Here is a 14152-nt window from a genome sequence, read left to right as displayed (position 1 = left end):
TTGCTTTTGTTTTGGGCGGGGGGGAGGGGTTGGTAAAAAACTAGGCAAGTGAAATCATCTCAAAACCCTTTTATGACTGTCAATAGGGCATGATCTTGCAATTCCTTCCCCAGACATTGCTTCTTCCACTTTTGTGACCCTTAAGTGAGTGGCCTAACCACTAGCCATTTAGCTTTAAAAAATGCCTTGGGTGTTTGCCTGGCTACAATGTCAGAACTTAAACTTGCCTATGTGCACACAGCACTGCTATCTGCCTGGCCAGAGCTCAGCCTACTGAGCATGCTTGGATACTTGCATATCCCACAGCAAGCCAAATAAGATTGCAAACTGCTTTTCAGTGCCAAAAACAGCAGCCATGTTGCTCGGTAAACAAAAGCCCATTTGAGTGTGTCAAATGAAATAGGATTCTGTCTCTAGTCTTCAGATTAAGATAAAAAGTAAGGGGGTAACTTTTTCAGGAATAAGAGCAAGGTGGAACAGGATCGTGCTTTTCTGTCCAGTAGGTGGAGCACAATCTGGGTCCAACTGTCCAGCTAACTACGATCTGTTTTGGAACCTCCTGCCTGGACATGAGAACAGGAGGTGAAGAAAAGTCCAGGTCCTGCCCCCTCACATTCTCAGGCCCACTTTAAATCAGGCTTTAGATCACGTTATGATGCTGAAGCTCCTACATGCAGGCTGCTCTAAGGGTAATGGACTAGTATCCATGCTAAAATTACCTAATAGTTCAGAAGCATTCAGTACTGTCAGTCACAAAGTACTGCCAACAGGATTTCAGAACTTGCAAGGGTAGATGCCATCATGTTAGAGTAACTAGTTCATTCAAGGGTTTTTGAATATGGATCCCCACATCCATCACTTAAATGCTTTTGTGAAGCTCAGAGATCACAAGATGACATGGGGTACATGGGCTGCTATATAGTCTAGCCAATATGGCACAGGGGAAGAGGACACCTGGGAATCCTGCTTCTACTCTACTTCATACAGTGAATCAGTATGAAACAGCATCCCCTCCATGGGCTGGCACCTCCATTCCCATTTCACATCTAACACTGCCCACTTGTGAAACACCCATCTGTGAAGAGTGCTGTCAGTGAAAGTGCCATTGTGATGTCATCAGCATACTGAGGATGCTCAGCTGGGTGCCTCCTTCCCATCACACTTGATCATGAACATTACAAGGCTCTCCCAGACTGGAAGGGACTGGGACCCAGACTAAGACCAGATGGCTGAAGTCTGCTCTACACAGCACTGAAACTGTTAGCTGGCTGGGGCGAAATACTGAATATTATATAGAATCTGCAACTGTTCCATCAGCTGGAAGTTCAAACAAGCAGTGCCACTTTGGGAATCCTTCTAGGGTTGGCATGCCCTCCTAGAATTCCAAAATGCATTAGCAGTCCGCTGCACTGCCTGCCCACAACCAAACTTGTGGTTCCAGCACAGGCAACAGAACTACTAAATAATGCAAAAGAATAATGCCTGAGCTGCTTCCTAAGCAAGACAAAAGGAACCAGGATTACAGTTTAGCCATCTTCACAGTAAGCTGAAGCTCAGCAACCTCTCTCCAAGCATATCCAGGTCTGGGCCAAGTACTTACAGAGGTGCCCTGTGAACTTGCGCTGGCAGGAGCAGAACTTTCAGAGGAAGTGGACAACTGCCGCACAATGGGGCTGTGAGGCGTTGGGGTTGTAGCCGCTGATAAGTAGCTTGGGCCTCCGACATCCGTGTGATGCTTCAACACTATACAGAAAGGAGAAAAATAGGTAACATTAGTCAAAAGGGGTCTCATCTCCTGAGAAGGGACTGGTGTCAAGGGACCATTCTGCATGAAATAGAAGCTTCTTCTGACTGGATGCCAGCTTTACAGGCCCTGAGCGAATAAGCAGTTAGAGCATATAGAGATTGCTGCAGTGGTGAGACAAGGCGCCTTTCACTCCCAGAAGCAGTGCATTGCTTCTCAAAAGTTGAAAGAGGTAGGGGATGGAAATGCAGCCAAGCCCAAGCTCCCCCAAGAGACCTGGCTATGGGAGCCTACCTTCGCTTCTCTCAGATGAGTAGTCCCGCAAATGGTTTGTGTCATGTGCAGGAGGCTGGATAAGTGAGCGCTCTGGCGCTCTCTCGGCCTTGGACATGGCCATTAAATCGTCTAAGGGTTGCCTGTATGCCTTGTCTGGTAGGATTTTGTGATGTGAGCGCTCTGAGGAGGGGAACAGAAAAGGAGCTATGAAATGTCTGTTTTCACCTCTCTTTCTGTTTGCACAGGAGACTCATGTAAAAATGGCTGACATCAAAGATCCAGAAGGGTCATGGCTCCAGGCAGACACACTTACTAAAGCAGTGCAGCTCCTAACCCTGCCAGGGGAATCCCTAACCCTTCCATGGCAACTGTGAACTGTGTGGCTGGGAAGTCTCAGAATCAGCACGTCGCACCTCTTAGCATTCAGGCCCAACTTGATTCACATTTGCGCACACATCACCTCCAACCCAAGTCTTGGGACAGCATACAGAGCAACATGTCCCATTACCATAGCAGCATGCCCCATCTATAGCTCAACCTAACAGAGCCAAGTGCCCACTTTTTGCCCTGATTGTAGAGGTATAGGACACTAGCAGGATTGGCTGTATGTCACCAGCCACCGGTCAAGGAAAAAAACCCAAAAAGGATAGACACTTACTGGCTGTAGTGAAGAAGGAATTGACCAGCTTGTGGCGGTCCTTACGAGCTGGGTCAGACAGATTGCTGGTTGGCATGGGAGCTCTATGCTTCAGTGACAGCTTTTTGGGAGGTTTAATCTTCTCATAGGGCTTATTCTGCCACTGGGATTTCAGCATACTCTGGAAGTGCAGGCTTGTCGGCACATCTGCAGAGGGGTACAAAGTAACAAGACACTTAGAACAATCAACAATTCAAGCTCACAGAGCATACTCCCTCAATAAGGAATGAGTGCGCTAAGGGATGGTACATCAATTAAAAATCCCAAGGTGTTTTCAGGGGAAGGTTGCCATTTTGGGGAATGCAGCACCTTCCAAGGGAAGTGCCCCCGTGTGCTTGCATGTCCAAGCTGAGAATTTCCTTCCCACGTGCTGTAGGTGATGCATTTGCTGCTCCAACAAAAGGGGTCCCTCTCCACATCCTCCCACCAGGAAGGGATAAAGACAAAAACTGACATCCTCAATTCAGGGTCAAGGCAGACGATGCAATATCTTTTTCAGATATCTTTTCCTCCCTCTCAAAATGAAACCACTTAGAGAAGCTTTTTCATTTATGAACTGTCACTAGAAGAGCCAGACACCAATTCTTTAGGCCAGTTATGCCTAAACTTTTTCCTCTAGGACAGATGAGCAGAACCTGGTCAGAACCCAGATTTCAGGCCAGAGGGTAGTTCCAACCCAGCTTTGGGCCACGCAGAGGGAGGGGACAACCCCATGGGGGAAAACGGGGCAAGGCTTAAGTCCAACCCAGCACCACGGGGAAAGAGGGGACGTGCCTTGGGCCCAATGCAGCCCTGCAGGAGGGGGAAGGGCAAGGGGCATGGCCTGGGCTCAACCCAGCCCTGTGCAGAAAAGGGGGCATAGGACCAGCCTTGTGGGGAACTGTGGGGGAGGAGTGGGGCACGTTATACAGAAGCTAGCCATCAGATAAACACTCAAAACAAGTGAACTGGTCTTACATGGCGTCCCAAATATCTACTCAACCTGTTGCACTAAAAGCAAGCCAGTATGTGAGGCCTAGACTTCCAAGTCCAAGTGACAGCTGCTCCCACTGCCAAAGAAGAGTGCCACAAGTGAGAGATCTCAACTTCCCTGATGGGTTAAGCAGGAAGCAGCAGCTGCGCAGGACCTCGTCCATGAATGGATACTACATGCTAGCTCAAAACATAGCTAGCAGCAGACTTCCGGGACTGGGCTAAATAGAACTCATTCACATGGGTGGGATGCATGTGCCCATTCTGAAGGGGAGAGACCAACTCCTCCTGACCCATCTTAACTAAGAACAGACACAGCAACTATCCAAGAAAGCAGGGGCACGAATGGATGTGGTAGGACTTTGCCTGGCAGACATTCTGCCAAAAGGTAGGCATAACCCTTCAACCTGTGGTGCAGAAGCTCTGTTTTTCCCTCAGCTCTGCTACCAGGCAGGGTCTCAAACACTTACCGCATCTCTAAATCAGAAGTACTTACCCATCTATTAAGAAGGGTGCCATTATTCTATGGGCAGAGATGTACAAACCCACTTTATCCTATGCTCAGCACGGTCCTTGAGTACATACAGCTGTGCATGCATGTGCATGCACACACATACACCCCCCCACATCCAACTGAAAACACATTTTGCTTCTGCAATCATATACATATATCCAGGCTGGTGTTGGCTCACTGTCTCAGCTCACACCATTTCCAGAGACTGCTCCTCTTCCCCAATCTGCTTCTCCCACAAAGCCCATGTTAGCTCTTCTTGGAGGTATCGAAGTTGAGGAGGCACTACTACAGAGGGAACACCAATGTAGTAATTCAGTGCCTTCCTGAGATGGACCAGTTAGACTTACTGAGAGACCAGAGCTGACGCCCTCTCTGGACAGCACACCAGAGTCATCACCACACTCCAGCCCTGGAATCTCAGCAGAATGGCCTTGCCTTTGTGAACAGCTACTTATAGCCTCATACTTTCATGACTGCCAAAAAAAGTGTGACATCTGGAGCTTCCTGCATGCCACTGCTTTGTATGAAGTCTCCAAGGCAGTGGTTTCTGAATCTTTTAGCCTCAAAGCACCCTTCCATAACATTTTTTCTCACCTCAGTTGAGAAAAACCACTGCTCTAAAATCTCTCTCGTGCCAGCTAAGAGCAATGGGAATAGGAGTTCTTTCCATCGTGCTCAGCTTTTTCTACCATCTGTTCCCTCCCCAGCCCTGGTGTGTACCTGAGGGGCAAATACAGCCCCTACTGCCATGGTTGCTCCTCCAGAAAATTTCATGCTAGTGACTGGAGCCACACGTATGCATAGCCCTGGGAGCACAGGAGTGGTGGGGGGAGAGAGCGGGGGGGAAAGAGCGCTGAAAGAGTGCAGACCGATGCCAGTACTTTCACCCACCTGCCCATCCATCTCCACCCCCAGACACCTGCCCACCCTCCCACTCACACTAGTATACTGCTAGGAGTTCAGGGAGAAGCCATGAGCACCTGTTCTGGTGGGACACTGGCATGCTCAGTGGGAAGAGCTACCATTTCCATCCTGGCACAGGGATCAGATACCACAGCACCCATGGAAGGATCTCACAGCATCACAGCATGTCATACCACCCTGGCTGAAAATTGTTGCTCTAAAATACCATTCACCAGGATTCCTTTCATCTCTCTCAAAGCAGCATGGAAACCATCATCATGAACACAACAGATTTGCCAATGGCACCAGTATGGTTCTTATCCATGAGGGCAAAGACCATTATATCTCACATAACATAGTTTGCTGGTATCCCAACTTTGCTATTCTGCCACGTTAGTAGATCACCTACAAAACAGGAATTGCTATGTGCTCCATCTCATGGGCTAACCAATACCTCCACAACAGGAACTCAAAATAGCCATGAGATGCGCATACTGATGGGAAGGCAGGCATGGCCAACATTCCTCTCGGAGATCCCCTGGAGACATTTAATTTCCTGGGACTTTGAAGCAGATGAGTCTCTCCTCAGACCCTACAGGACAACCAAAGCTATTTGAATGCTCAATAAATTTGAGACAGTAATTGCTAGGCAAGACATTTCAAGCAGCATTTGAGCCTCAAATGCCTTTGCTTGAACCTCCTTTAAAATTACACCACCTCTGTGACCGGACACAGAAGCTTCAACCATAGCTACCAACCTGACCCCAGAGGGCAAGGGCAAGCACATATGGTACAAGGGCAAGCTGGACAGCAGGACAGAGCCAGCTGGCAGTAGGCTGAAGTTTATTAATAGCAGTAACTTAGGTCCCAGAGAAAAGCTTCTAGAGCAGTGTCCAAAATATCCTGACAGTTACAATGGGTCTAAACCACAGCCTGCTTGCTACGAAGCACTGGAGGCTATGATGTGCTGGCAGCTGCTGAACCATCGACACTGAATACAGATGTTCATAAAGCCTGGCTCCATGCGAAAACAGCAAAGGAAAAAATGTTCTTTGAAGAGATAGTCAACAAATACAAGATACTGAAATCATTAACTTTGTAGATGTGATACATTTTCTTTACTTACTCTCCCCTCTTCCAGATCACTTTCCAATTTATTTTAATGATGGACCTAGAGATTTACTGACCCTTTAAAAAAATGCAAGAGGCAAGGATTTTTGTGGGTGAAACCTTTTATTAGACCAACTGAATACTTGGGATAGACAAGTTTTTGAATGCAACACTTATTTTTTTTCAGGTTTCAGTTTTTAAATTTATTTTAATTAAAACCTGGTTTAATTGTACACAGGATATTCATGCTTTCACTACACTGCTATGGATTTTGGTTGTGTTAGACTGCAATACAACTTCATCCCACCCACACTCTCTCTTCAGCAAGCTCAAGGCTGCAGGTCTCTTGGGGACCAGCAGATGGCAACCACACTGTTTTAAAAGCTAAATTAACATCCTTTTACCAAGGTTATTACATCATCTGACTTCTCAGCCTGAAATCAAGTGGTCCAGAGAAACTGAAATAAGAGGACAAAGAATCTAAGGAGCAGGGTTGCAGCAAGTTAAAACTCATTTATACATATCTAATTCTCTTTTTCATCCCAAGGTGCTCGGTAGCTTTGGTCCTCTGAAAAAACTGTCAAAGAAACCCCACTCCCAGTGTAAAATGTGCCCAGGATGGTTGGATTCTAAGTGAAAGTTGGAAAACACTACCAGTTCAAATCTGGACGCTGACAAAGGACCATATCTTCATGAGTTTCTCTAGATCTCATGAAAACAAAAGTTCAAGAGATGTACTCAGCCTCCGTTTATCCATTAGGTAACTCAAGAGTAGCTTTTTTTTTTTTTTTGGGGGGGGGGGGGGCGAACCATGATTAGTGAAAGTCTGGAATAAACAATGCTTGGCCTGGTTGATAACACTTGACTTAATTCTGTGACCTTGATCCCACCCACTGGGAAACCTTGAGGCAGACTCAAAGAATAATAAGCTCCTCCCATATACTACACCCTCTTTCAGGGCTTGAAAAGATTAAGAAAAAACAGGTCTCCAGGATAGTCAAAGGAAGTCACGTGTCTGGGGAACTGAGGGCATTTTCTAAAAGAAAAACAGTCATGTTTTTATTGCTTTTTGTTAGCAAACATGCTTTGCTACACAAATTTAAGCAAGACTTTCAATCTAAAACAAATAAAAGTCTGTTTTAAAATGTTATACAATTGTGGCTAATCCTATAGGAATATAGGATTTTTAAGTACCGACTCAAATGACAGGTCTCTGGCACTCTGCTGTAAGTGATGACTAAGCCATGGGTGGGCAAAATGCAGCCCACAGGCAGGCACCCACCAATTAACTGCATCTGGCCCACTTGGCAGCTGCCCCTGATACCCTCTGCATGAAGCCAAGTCCTGCCCACCCCCACCTAGGGCAGCCTGCAGTGCGCTCCCAGCTTCCCCTAATGCCAGGCACAGCTTCTGGGTAGGGCTGCTGCTGCCGCTGCCTGGGGAACTGCCTGGCTGCCTAGGCCTCCAGCAACAACTCCTGACCCTGCTGCAGTGCCCCAGGCAGCAGGTAGGGATGGGGAAGCTGTAGCTTTGAGGGGAACAAGGCTCTGCCTGCAGCTTACTCTGGTCCTGCTTGTGCATGGCTGGACAGGGGACCATGCGGACGGTGGGGGTGAAGGAGCTTGGCTGCTCACAAAACCCCACTGGGTAGGCACGGGATAGGCAGGTGAGGTGGGAGCAGCAGGAGCCAGTGTGGGCTTGGATCAGTCTTGCTGGCCAGGCACGGGACAGACGGATAGTGCAGAGCAGCAGCAGAAGCCAACATGAGCTTGGTGTAGCCCCACTGGGCAGGTGTGGGACAGACACCAAGGATACCAGGCTCAGCTCCCTGTCCCCCCTAGGAGCTTCTCTTGCCACCGCAATGCCTTTGCAGTGTGCTGCAAGCCAGGCAAGGCAGCCTCATCCTTCCTCTCCCACAGAGGGGCTGGGGTCAGCCAGGTAACTGTGTGGGCAGGGGGAAGCCAGGCGGGGAGGAAAGAAGGGGGGACCCCCCTACACACCCCTAACCCCCACAAACCCCAATCACCACCCCCCCCACAAGTCCCACACCCCCACCCCCAACCATACCCCCTACCCCAAATATACAAGCAACCCCCCACAAGGACTTCTTGGGTAAAAGGGAGAAACTGCCAGTGGCAAAGTCTGGGTTAGAAGGTGGGACCTCTGGTCATAAGATGGTGACCAGGGGGTGGGGCTACTGTTGCAGCCCTCGATGCCTCACCAACACTCGCTAAATAGCCCTCCGACCAAAATAACTGTCCACCCCTGCTACAAGTAGTAGGTTTTTCATGTTTTTCTAAGATAGCTAGTCAATTATGCTATAGGTGGAACAAGAGAAATTCTCCCCGATTCATGAAACAGGGAGTTTATGGCCTTCAGTTAAATATTAGGTTACTCTAACAGCCATCAATATATAAGGATTTCATCCTTTTATTTCAGAAAGACCCAGACTTGCATCTCCCTCCCCCTCCTCCTATGAAAATGTAGGGGTTGGTAGGGGAAGAAGCTGGATTGTTGTTGGCAATTTAGATACAGTACAATATTGGGAAATAAAATTTCCAGAGAGATTCAGGGCCATGCCCAAGGTTACCCAATGCATGTCGCAGAGCCACAGTTCTTAGTCCTGAAACCAAAAGTACAGCCCTGCAGTCAATCTGAACTGACAGCTTTAAAGTGTGATACTCTATCCACAAGGCAGGGTCAACAAAGGAAAGTTCAGAAGGAACTTCCCCCTCATCACTACCAGCCAAGGTCTCACACCAGCTGAGAGAAACACCCTCTCTAGTAACAGAATAATCCTGTTGCCACTCTCTGGCCTCTCTGTGATGACATATTTTATGAAAGGGTTACTCATTTGTAAACAAGTGGACTGACCCCAAACTCAGTAACTGTGATGCAAAATGGTCCCCAGATGCCAAGCAAGGTTTTTTCCCCTTCTTTTTTTGATTGGCTTCTAGAAGCTTTTACTTCCTAAAATGCCATTATTGAACTACCCTGCTCTCAGGGAAAAACCTTGCAGACTAAATCAGAAAATGCTTCATGGCACTGAAGTGACACCATACAAACTAGTCATTTTTCTGGAGAACACAACAGTAATGGAAAGAAAAACTTCAGAGAGAATCTGAAATCACCAGGGACCTCCCTGGTGTTATACAGTTGTATATTCTACCTTTAAATCTACATCATCATTTTACAGGTGACTTCCGTCTTGGCAGCAAGTGTATGGCGCTCTTTTCAGAACTAAGCAAGCCTCTACACCACTTTTTGATACAAACTGAAAACCTCTCTGTAAGCACATCTCCCACTGGTGTATACAACATGGTCACTACAATGCTTATAAACTCTGATATCAGACTCAATCATCATGCATCAAACTATCTGCTTTGCTCTCTTAATCCCATGAAACCAGGCACTAGGTTAGCTCTCTCAAGAAGTTTGACTACACAGATGTATGTTTACACTAGTGTGGATTCAAGGCATGCTGTTTTCTTTTCACTTTTCCATACCAGCAACTACCATGTTTCTTTGGGGGGGGGGGGGGGGGGGGGGGGGGGGGGGGACAGGACACACGACACGGGACGATGACACAACACAAAACAACAACAAGCACTACCCAAACTGCATTTTCTATTCAAATGCACATATATTCAGTACTTGGCACTACCCACAATAATTAACTGAACACCCTGTAAAACAGCAGCATAGCAGAATGGACAGGCTTCCAGGAGCCTCAGGTACTGTCCTAATCAAGGTGCCCTGGCTCTGACCCATCTGAGGGGCTGGTTTCAACTCTTTCCTCCAAGGTATTTCTCTGCCCGCTCCTTACAGTTGTTTATTGTGATTTTCATTAAATGATACTTACCATCTGGGAATGACAGAACAGGGTGAATACAGGAGTCCAGCTGGGAGAGGCGCTCCAGCAAAGGGGCATCATACTGGATTTCCGGAGACATGGAGCTTCGGGTGCCACAGAGGGCGCACAAGGGATTCACGTCACAGCTACATCGAGCCATGCTGTTACGAAGGACCTAGGAAATGAAAAAGACACTTATGTTCATCTCAAAAGTGATCAGTGTCCATCCAGAGCTGCTCCTCCCACATGCAGACTTTGGGCAAATCACTAAAAAAAAGTCTGGGACACTGCACCCTTCATTCCTCATGCAATACTGACTAGCTCCGTGTAGTGTAGAGAAATGCTGCTTTACCCCCACCATACTCAAAAGCTGAAAACTGTATTCAACTTCAGTGCACACAACACCACCACCTAGGGCTCACTTTTAGCAATAAAACAAATCTGCCAACACGGAATGAAATGTTACACCATATCAATATTAAAAACTTCATTTAACACCAAATCAAGTGAAGCCACCTCTATTTGATTAACTACAGAAAACACACTGTTATCTCAGGTCAGTGACAGCAGCTGTTGCATCAGCTGCAGGGGCCATCTTAACAAAAAGAAGGTTGGTCCTTTTTTTAAAATTATGCTTGGTCAATTGAATTAGGATTTTCACTTCATGAATTTATAGATTTTAAAGTAAGAATCATTATGATCATCTAGACTTCCTGTATAAACACGGGCCACAGAACCTCTCACCTATTAAGTCCTGCATCAAGTCCAAAGCTTCTCCTTAAGTAACATCATGCTTTGGAAAGACATCTAAGCTTCACTTAAAGATTTCAAATAATAGAAAATCACCACCATCCCCAAGTTGTCTCAATAGATAGTTACCCTCTCAGTATGCATTGGGCCCCTCATTTCCAGTCTGAAAGTGTCCAGCTTTAGCTTCCAGCCACTGGATCTCATTACATGCTCTAGATTAAGGAGCCAGCTAGCAGCAGAAATCTTTTCAAATAAGGTACTTATAGACTGTGATCAAGACAGTACTTATTAAAGAGAAAGGCAGCTGACTGAGGTTACGTCTTTCACTACAAAAGCATGCTTTCCAGTCTTAGGATCATTCAGCTGGCTTTTTCTCTTTGTTAACATCCTTGTCAGTGCAGGGACACCAGAAATACACACCAATATTCTAGTAGTGGTCTGACCAATTCTGCACACAGAGGTAACACCAGCTATCACCAGATATCCATTTTATATAACCAAGATTACACTGGCCCTCTTATTGATAACCAGTTCAGTGGGAGCTTCCAGTATGATTGTTATCAACTCTCACTTATGAGCAAGCCCCTTTCAGTGTCCATGACATTTTCAGGGCACCACCTGTATCCTGAATGGCATGTCCTTTCATTGGGTTGCATTAAACTATAATTCAAATGAGCGCACCCCCCTAAGTAGTCCAATTCACTGTCTAGAACTGATCTTCCTTTACAGCCATTACAACCCCACCAATTTGACTCATCAGCAAGTTTTACTAGCAATGATATCCTTCCAGATAATCACTAAAGATTTTGAAAGTCATTGGCCAAAAATAGATCCCTGCAGAGCCCCACTGGAAATACCCTCAGCGTATGATGATTCCTTGTTTAGTTCTATTAAGAACTAAGCTAACTCAAGCAGGCAAAATTTCAACATCATTTTTGTTCATCAAGACAGAAGCCCTTAAGCTCTTCCTTTTAATTCTAGTACCTGGAGACTGACACTCCCCAAAGCTTCCTGGGCTTATGACCCTAGGGCAATGCAAATTGTTTTGAAACTGTTTCTGCCTATGGGGAAATAAGCTGGTCTGGCCTGTTAGATGGGTCTCACCCCTCATTACAGAACAATTATTGGGAGTTTAACTAAACTTCTAGTGGGACCGAACACTGGGAGAGTCACATTCACTCATTAGTAATATAGCCTTCAGTACTCATATTGGAATAGTTTGCTATGACCACATGAATGCTAGTCCATCTAGATAGTGACACTCCATAACAAGATTCCTTTTCATTACATTTTAACAGAAGTTTCCATAATAAATACAGAAGTCAGCAATGATCTCTTTCCACAAAAAAAAGGAACATACCCTCCTTATCCTCCCTCAATGACATTAGCTTTAGAAGGGCTGTACGCAACTTGCATCAACAATAATAGGGGTTAGATGAAGCATCGCTCTTCCCCAAACGAACTGCTTAGCAAAAGTTTAAAAAAAAAAAATCAAAACAAAATCAACCACCAAAAAAACCCCACAAAAAGCGAATGCTGAAGGAAGTAAGGGTGAGAAAGATCATGCAGAGAAAAATATGAGAGATATACAGGAACAAAATACTAACATGTTTCAGGACTGAAGGCTAAAGCAGCTAACCAACTACAGGTCATTATGCAGGGCAGGACAATGTTAAGGTTGAAGAACACATTTCATTTTAAGATCTTTTTCATCAGCTTAAGTTTTAATGTTTAGGGAAGAAGTCCCACCCTTAGAGCCTTAACTCTTCTGCTGAAGGACTTCCCCCCCCTCCCCGCCATTTAAAAGCTTCTTAGAACAACTTTTATGAAAAGCAATCTATTGTAGTGGAAGTACACCAGACCACCATGTCAAGCCTTCAACATGTACATCCCATATGCACATCCCACTGACAACCCCCCACCAAAAGATGGACAAGACAACACCTTCACACACTGACCTTTTTGGATAGGGGCACGATGTTGCTAGGTCGAACAAGCCGTCTCTTCTTGTAGCTTAGTGCTGGGCGGGTGCGAGCTGCAACACAGGTTCCATCAGAAGAAACCATGTTCAGTCGCTGCTTTTTATGTAACAGCTCCTCAGCATCTGGGCCATCTCCCTGAGCATGTTCTGCCAAGCCAGGCTGAAGACTGCATAAGAACAGAAGAGATTCAGGCTTAAGTATTTTTGTTAGTGTTGTGCACCTATTAAAGTGTTTCCTGGTCATCTTAAGATGCTAATTAGGTTTACAATCCTGATTTTAGTTACCACTTCAGTAACAAGATTCAAAGCATTTTAAAATTTGTTAACCCTTCTCCATTCCTCCTCCCCCCCATTTTAAAGTAAAACAAAACAGTTATAGAAATACAATGGAAAGAATATTATATAGAATGAGTTTTGCACAAGTCTGCCTCCAAGCTTCAATATATGGGTAGTGTTGTTTTATTTGCAATGGTCTAGGAAATGTATGAGATACAAGGAGGTTTTGAGAAACACTTTATTGGACCAAATGTATAGTTAGGAGAGATGTTTGACCTTTACTTCCATCTTTCAATTGTGACCCGAGGAATCTACTTGCCGGTTCTGTCACTGCCCCAACCACATGCCTCAATTCTTACAAGTAGCAGCTCCTGAAATTATAGTCCTAGGTCTTCTGAGGTACAGCTAAGTTATGAAGCCCAGAGTGAAGTGATCAAGCCTCCCAAGCTTCAGAGCAAATTGTAGGCAGAGAGATATTTGTTACCACTAGTAGTTTGTGCCCCTCTTTGCTATACCCATAGTTGACATACAGGGGCAGGGCGCACATGCCTCCCCCCTCTCCCTAATGTCCCCACCGCCAGTGGTCCACGCCAGCTCCAACCCCACCCCCAGTGGCGCCCATCGACCATAACTTTACCCACTGCAGTCTCCTGATGAGACATTTAGAGCAAGTGCAATAGTACTGCATGGACTTTTGAGTACTACATACATTGCAAGAACCGTAGCAGAGACTTGCAACCTTAAAATTCTCTAACCCAGAAAAGCTTCTAGTGCTTACTCTCACCTACTTATTTATAAATTCTAGGGCAGTGATTCTCAACCGGTTAGCCATGACACCCAGCTTGTATGTGAGGAGTAAAACATTCACTTCTCCCCATCCAGCTCCCAGTGCCCACTGCAGCATCTCTCGTTGCTCCTCTGGGGACTGCTCCCCTGCCCTGCCTTCTGGCATACCTGTGCTACCTTCTCCAACACTGAGCAGCAAGCTCTGCTGGGTGTGTAGGCAGGCACAGAGTTTTTCAGATCAGCTCACCCCTATGGTTTCCTCCCACAAACCCCCAAGCCAGCAGGAGGGG

General features: G+C 46.1%; 1 protein-coding gene across 5 annotated transcripts in view; it reads right to left on the bottom strand.

Annotated features, from left to right (window-relative positions):
* The window catches only part of KANSL1 (KAT8 regulatory NSL complex subunit 1), a 166691-nt gene that overhangs the window by 12356 nt on the left and 140183 nt on the right, over positions 1-14152 (bottom strand). For 4 of the 5 annotated variants that reach the window (XM_090044194.1, XM_090044195.1, XM_090044196.1 and 1 more), the window contains 5 exons: positions 12778-12967; positions 10079-10244; positions 2679-2864; positions 2039-2200; positions 1601-1743 (listed from right to left, as the gene is read on the bottom strand). In XM_090044194.1, the coding sequence (XP_089900320.1) occupies positions 1601-1743; positions 2039-2200; positions 2679-2864; positions 10079-10244; positions 12778-12967 (847 nt within the window). The remainder of the gene's footprint in view (positions 1-1600; positions 1744-2038; positions 2201-2678; positions 2865-10078; positions 10245-12777; positions 12968-14152) is intronic. The other variant, XM_090044197.1, reaches the window with a different exon arrangement.

The sequence above is a fragment of the Crocodylus siamensis genome, chromosome 4 (assembly GCF_052110815.1).
Source record: "Crocodylus siamensis isolate JL-2025a chromosome 4, ASM5211081v1, whole genome shotgun sequence".
Taxonomy (NCBI): domain Eukaryota; kingdom Metazoa; phylum Chordata; order Crocodylia; family Crocodylidae; genus Crocodylus; species Crocodylus siamensis.
The sequence above is the reverse complement of the archived record's forward strand: the minus strand, read 5'-3'. Positions and strand labels throughout refer to the sequence as shown.